We start from the raw sequence: 7,209 nt of genomic DNA on the forward strand, positions 1-7,209 counted from the left end.
ACACATGCCCTGCACTCACAACCATGCACACACACTGACACAATTCCGCACACACACCCTGCACTCACACCCATGCGCACACTGACACTCTTCCACACACACACGCCCTGCACTCACACCCATGCACACACTGACCCACTTCCCCACACACACCCTGCACTCACACCGACACACCCCATACATGCGCACACACTCACATTGACACATCCCTATAAAAACCCAAACACCACCCACGCCCCCACACCCACATACACATGCTGCCACACTCTCGGACACACTCACCTGCACACAACACCCACAGCGCACACATTCTCTCAGACTCACATATAACCTTTCACACACCAAACTTCCATCCATCCATCCTAACACTCACGTACACATGTGTGTGCACTGACCCTCCCACTCATTCACTCATGCACACAATATTGCACGTGGGCACACACAAACACACCACTTCAGTATACACATGTTGTTACCCCCAAACATACACACTTAAAAACACGCGCGCGCACACACACACACACGGTCTGTTGCACCACACACCCACAGCCGTACACCCCCACTGCTACCCTCTGGCTCTTTGTCTGCCATCCTCTCTGGGGTGCCAGGGCTCTGGGGTATCTCCATTGGGTTACATGGCACCAATGAGACATCATTCTCCGCCAGCCCAGCCCATGGGTCTCCTTACCCAGGTCAGCATCAAGACAACTCCAACAAATGAAATGCCTTGTTCTCCCTTGTTTCCCCTTTTAGCACCCCTGGGACTTTCAGTCTCCCTGACTCCTCTCCTCTCCAGTCCCCACTCATGGGTGCCCTCCTCCCCCACCCATGGGTGCCCTCCTTCCCCTCCCTCCTCCCATGGCTCTCATCACTTTCTGATTGCACCAGGCCTAGTGTGGCATGCACAGATACACACGGGGACCTCCCTTTTAGGGTGACCAGATAGCAAATGTGAACAATCGGGACGGGGGTGGGGAGTAATAGGTGCCTATATAAGAAAAAGACCCAACAATCAGGACTGTCCCTACAAAATGGGGTCATCTGGTCACCCTACTCCCTTTGCACACCGCTAGCCTTGCACTGCACTATTCCTGGGCCGGCTGTCTCAGCGGGCACATCTCCTTGGTCTGTCGGTCGTCCTCCCGGGGGCACCCCCAGAAAGAGTCACCAGCTCTCAGCACATGCTGGATAACGGTTTCCTTGCCCTGGGGAGGGTGTCAGGCCAGCGGGAAGTGGTTGCAATGGCGTAACGTGTCTGTCTCGTTTTTCACTGGCTGAATGGCGGCTGCGCAGTGTGCGGGGAGGGTGGGGATCTCCACCTTGCTCCTGTAGCTGAATTTCGCTCTTTAAAAACTCGGCTGTTTGTTCAGCTGGGGCCCCAAGGAGTTTGATGGAGTTACTCTGCCCTAATTTGGGGCATTCATATTACTCACTGTTACTCTACAGACAACAGCGGAAGTTTCAGACTGTCCCATCAGTTCATCGGCAGCCTCAGACTGACAGGGGGTTTCCAGATTCCCGGCGGATTCCCACCTCACACACCCATTATCCAAGTTGCCCGCCCGGGACGCCAGCACATAATGTCCCTTGAATTTTCCCTCTGCTCTTGCACAGATTTGGGCTCACGCTGAGCACCCCGTGCCACAAAGGGAGCGGCTTCCTCTCCCCCCTCTGACTGCTGAGCTGAGATCTGGCCCGTGCTCTCTGCCAGGGAGACGGGGGGAGGACGCGGGAGCTTCATGGTCAGTGTCCCAGCTCTGGTTCTATCCCTCCTGCCTCTGTTCTCCGTTGGCCTCCTGAGCTCCAGAATTGAGAGCAGAGGCCAACTTCCCCGCCCCTGAGCCGAGCAGATGGGTCATGTCAGACCCCTCGCAATCCTTCATCCGCTCAGACATGTTTATTAGCCACATGTGTCTGGAGAGAAGATGGCTTGTGTCAGCGCAGGCCGTGAAGGAAGGGAGGGGGCGTGAGCAAGTCTTGACAATTGCACATGGGGCTGTTTATAAGGACTCCCGCGCCGTGGATGGGAAGTGGGCGGCAGCAGTGCGTGGGTTAAACACAGGGCTCGCAGGAGGGTACCATTGTCCTGTTGATCCTGAGGTTTCCTATGGCAAACATGACGGCCCCCTCCCGCCTGTCTGACAGCACCCATCCAGGGGGTCCATGGGCTGCAGGTTTCCAGCGGCGGTGCCGGTGGAACAGACACCAGATGATGTGGTGTGACTGGAAGGCAGGTGAGAAGATAATGGCACCGTGCACGTCCTCGCACGAGGCTGGGGAGTGATTCTGGCCCATGACATCAGGAGCTAGGAAGGCCCGGGCTTGGTTCAGGAGGTCTGAGAATCCAACAGGCTCAGGGTTGAGATAACCAGGGGTAATGCGCAGAGGAGGTGTGAGCTGGTGCTGGAGAAGGAGGGAGGACAGTGCAGCTCCTTCTGCCCGCGTGGAAGTCACATGGTGTCCACACATGCAGACATGTGCGCATGAGGCGAATCAGCGCATTGCCCCTGGGTTTGATCAAACTCTCTGCATGCGTCATGTAACACAGACCTGTATCCAAGACCAGGAAAGATCCATGCGGGGAGGTGAGTGGGCAAATGCAGGGGATTTAATTCCTACACTCCTGGCACTGGACCTGCCAATGAGAGGAGTGGAGGGTGCGTTTCGTCTGGTGTGCCAGGGAGACGGGACGTCTGAGTCCATGGGCCGGTGGTCTGACCCAGCGTAGCAGGGAGCCAGGGCATCAGTCTGGATGGACCATTGGTCTGTTCCTGTAGGGCAAGTCGTAATGTCCCTGTGTTATTGTAAATGGAACGGGACAGATCCTCAGCTGGTGAAAACTGACACCGCGCCTCTGAAGTCTGTGCCGTGGTGCCGGTTCACACCTGGGGAGGATCTGGGATGCATAGCACTGAAGACATATCAAGTAGGGCCAAGCAAGTGGATTTGGATGAAGCGAGAACCAGCCCCGCTCTCCAGCACAGAATTCCGCCGAGGAGCTCTCAGATACAAGCCTGCGAAATCCAGGGTGCTGAGCTAGCCTTCGGGGAAATGTAGTTGACTCTGTTCCTGCGTTCAGTCAATGGCTTTGTCTACACTACAGTTAGGTAGACATAAGGGAGCTTATCCATAGCTGGAGCGGTGACATTGAGAAGGAAGCCGGCTCCCCAGCCGGGCTGACACCCAGGCTCCTGGTGTGGGCTGCTGCCCTCTGGGGTCCCAGCTCCCCACTGGGAGCACGGCAGCTGACCAGACTCTAGGCGTGGATCCCCCCACCGGAGGCGAGAAGCCCTGGGCAGCTTCTCCCCCGTACATAGGTGGACTGAAGATTGTAGTGTTCACAATTTAGTTGGGGTTGGTCCCGCTTTGAACAGGGGGTTGGACTAGATGACCTCCTGAGGTCTCTTCCAACCCTAATCTTCTATGATTCTATGACATGCCCTAGGTCATGTGCCCAAAGCCAAAAGCCAAGAGATCCTGTAAGAGTCGATCAGCCTGAGCTCGTACTGCGCTGTGTGTACACTAGAATGTGCTCCGGAGATGGGCCTTCAAGCCAGCGGTTTGCCTCGAGCAAACCCACTTCTTGTACCACCCAGGTTCTCAGCCACAGGCACCAAGCACTGAGCCTTACTCTGCCCCAGGTGGCGTGGGCGGAGGGAGAGAGATTTCCCCTGGGTTCCCTCTTTGCCATTGGCCGTGCAGAATAATAAGCCTCGCCCCTTTGGTTTCGCAGCGCGAGGGCTGGGTGTTACACACGGTGTAACACTCCCGTGTAAGTAAGGCCCAGCGCAGGTACGTCCCCGTGCAGCGCTCCCAGCATGCCTCAGTTCTGTCTTCCGGCTTCCCCCCCACACCTCTGGTGAGTGCCCCCCAGCCCTGACCTGGAGTCCCACTGCTCGTCCAGTCGTAGCCTGCCTGCCCAGAGCTGCACCGATGCACCTCCATTGCGACTTGCAGCCCCCTGCTTGTCCAACCTGCCCCCCGCCCCGTTCCGCTGATCCCCTCGATGCTGGTCTCCCCCTGATGCTCAGCTCGGAGCAATGCTGAGCTCTGTGATGGTTCTGAAATGTGGACAGACATAAATGCCGAATCCTTGGGTGCTGTGGGGCTGGAGCACCCATGGAAAAAAAATGGTGGGTGCTCAGCACCTACCAGCCACCCGACGGTGGGCAGGAGGCGCTGGGGGGAGGGGGAAGAGCAGGGGTGGGAAGAGGCGGAGCGAGGGTGGGGCCTTGGGGGAAGGGGCAGGGTGGCGGCGGGGTCTCGGGGGCAGTGCGGGGTGGAGCACCCACCCGGCAAGAAGAAAGTTGGCGCCTGTGTGGACAGACACCTGCTGGCAACTGAGGAGAGGCCCACTGGCTCATTTGACTCGTGGCCAAAGTCGAACTCAAGCACGGGGTCCCAGAGGTCGCGAAGGCGAATGCCTCGGCGTTAACCCATCGCACCAAGCGTGCCGTGCGGCGGCTGGGCAACCCTCCTGTAATGCCAGGTGGTCACAGTGCCTCCCGTAGCCCCGGGGAGCCAGGTCCTGGAGAGTGGGGTGACATGGGCTCGCAGCGGAAATCCGCCAGGGGGTCCTTTCCACAGTCTGTCTGGCCTTCGCTCGAGCAGGAAAGCCGTGCATTTGGGAGCTCTCCCACAGAAGTGGGGCCAAGAGAAGGCTTTGCCTTCCCCACCCCGTCTGTCCGATATCCTGGCACCAACACGGCTACAACTGCCCAGCACTTCACAAAGCAGTGTCCTTTCCATTTTATGCTGAGCCCCTGAAAGCCTAAACCTGAGAGCTCCCTAGTCCCTGTACTGCTTTTCCTTCCCTCACATGGGCCGGCTGGTTTGTTGGTGGCGGGCTGTCCCTGCGCGCTGGGCTCCACGCGCTGATTTGTTATCGTAGGGTGCTCCTGGATGCTGGGCAGGTATGTTGTTCTCGTTGGCTTAGGCGTGCCAGTCCCCGTTTGTTACTGCAGGATTGCTCATGACTGCTAGGCGGCGGGTTTGTTACCGGAGGGGCGCTCGTGCACGAGGTTTGTTATGGTAGGGTTGCTTATGACGGACAGAGCAGAGCCCCGTGGATTTGGTCAATCGGCAGCTGCAGATTTCACCTCTCGCCCCAGAGCTGTGCTCCAAAATCTCCGCTTTCGTTTGACAACAATGGAGTGTCCAGGCTTTGTGGCGGGGAGGAAACCTCACTAACATGACATGTTGTTCCCCCCCCACACCGCTCCCCTGCCCAAAGCTGTGCCTGACAGTGGCAGGGGTGTGGGGAGGGGTCATTCCCTGCATCCGCCCAGAATCCACAGAGTGCGGCTTGTGTGAAAAGACCCCTCCTCCCTCGGAAAGAAAGGACCGCCCTAGGACTTACCTGTGCCCCTCCGGGCTGCTGCCAGGTGTCCTGGGCATCATGGCTGCTGAGTGGGGCACCGGAGTGCAGCGGGGGCTGTGGCTCTGGGTCTCAGGGAGAGCTTGGCTGGGAGGATGCACTGAGGCTCGGCCCGTCGTGGGTGGGGATGCTGGGCCTGGCCTCCCGCCCTTCTGCAGCCAGCTCCCCCTGCGCAGCGTCTCCTGCAGGCAGGGCTGGCAGTGCCCGGGGCACTCCCGCCTCCCACCAGCTGTGCAGCAGCAGTGATGTCAAGCCCTTGGCCCGGGGCACTGCCAGGGGGGCGGACAGGTGGCCAATAGAGCCCTGGCCCCGCTCTGCAATCTGTCTCTGTCCCTCCCCTCCGTCTCTCGCTCCTTGGTCTCTATCCATGTCTCCCCTTCTCCTCGCCCCCAGCCCACGTTCGGTGACTCTGGTGCTCACGGGCACTGCCAGGGCACGCTGGCTGGCTTGCTGCTTAGGCTGGTCCGTCAGGCCGAGCTCTGGTGAGGGGGGGCCTGGGGGCAGGGACTAAGCCTCTCCCTCCATTCCTGTGCCCCATCCCCTCCCCCTCCATTCCCCCATCCCTATGCCCCATATGCTCCGTGGGCCTAGCTCCCCATCCACGCCCAAGGAGAGGCCCTGCCCAAGCCTCGGGGTCCCCTCTAGCCTCTCTCCACAGACCTTCCCCTAGGGACACGCCCGCGCCCCGGTGACCGCCCCCTCCCCTCTCCCCATGCAGGTGGAGCTGTCGGACGGGACGTCCCACACCATCACCGACGCCTACGCCGGCAAGGAGTACATCATCCAAGTGGCCGCCAAGGACAACGACATCGGCACGTGGAGCGACTGGAGCGTCGCTGTGCACGCCACCCCCTGGACGGAGGAGCCCAAGCACCTCACCACGGAAGCCCAGGTGGCAGGTGAGGGTGCCAGGTAGCAGGGGGCCCAGCAGGGACGGTGCAGCGGGGCCCGGGAGGTTGACCCCTCTGCTGCCAAGGGCTTGGCATCACTGCTGCTGCACAGCTGGTGGGAGGCGGGGAGTCAGGCCCCACAACGGGGAGGGGGGGGGGGGGGTGTTTGCCCAAGTTCACACAGCAAGTAGCAGAATCAGGACGAGAACCCAGGAGTCCTGGCTCCCAGCCTCCTGCTCTGACTCACAAGACACCACTCCCCTCCCAGAGCTGCTCACAGAACCCAGGAGTCCTAACTCCCAGGCTCCCTGCTTTGACCACTAGACCCCACTGTCCTCCCAGTGCCAGGGACAGAACCAGGAGTCCTGCCTTTCAGTCTCTAACCCACTAGACCTCACCCTGTCAAGCTGGTGCACTGCATCATGGGACAGCTGGAGGTCAGGAGCACTGGCACTCGCCAGAAAGCAACCCAGGGACCCAGAGACCCTGCCCTTCCTCCAGGTGGCAGCAGGTTTCAGGATCCAGATGCAGGGGGCAGTCCCCCAGCTCCTGGAGCTATTGGTTCAGGCTCTCTGCATACTCAGGTAGGCATCAGTTAACTTAGGGCACATTTTCAAGCTTTTCTGTGCATCCATGAAGGACAGAAACACATTACTTTTAAATGGCAGCTGAGATTCGGATTCATCACGTGACTCCAGGAGCTGGGGCCTTAGGTATGGGCCCATAATGCCTATGCTGTCCACACTAGATCTGCCCAGCTGTGACACTGGAGCTCCTGCTGGAGAGTGGGGAGAAACGAAACGAGAGACAAGGCCCAAGCCCCTTGGTGTTGTCAGTGCATCTGACGGGGCTCCCTCCAGCCTGTCCCAGGCCGTGACTCGGGCCAGACGCCTCCTCCCTCCATCTCGAGCTGTTGCATTCTGTCTATCTCCGGTCATACAC

General features: G+C 59.4%; 1 protein-coding gene across 1 annotated transcript in view; it reads left to right on the forward strand.

The window, feature by feature from the left end:
- The window catches only part of CNTFR (ciliary neurotrophic factor receptor), a 294,709-nt gene extending 288,416 nt beyond the window's left edge, over positions 1-6,293 (forward strand). Inside the window, exon 8 of the mRNA XM_029913865.1 lies at positions 6,096-6,293. Coding sequence (XP_029769725.1) covers positions 6,096-6,293 — 198 coding nt within the window. The remainder of the gene's footprint in view (positions 1-6,095) is intronic.
- The last annotated feature ends 916 nt before the right edge of the window (positions 6,294-7,209 follow it).

Source organism: Terrapene carolina, unplaced genomic scaffold (genome assembly GCF_002925995.2).
Source record: "Terrapene carolina triunguis isolate 2854851 unplaced genomic scaffold, T_m_triunguis-2.0 Scaffold998, whole genome shotgun sequence".
Taxonomy (NCBI): Eukaryota; Metazoa; Chordata; order Testudines; family Emydidae; genus Terrapene; species Terrapene triunguis.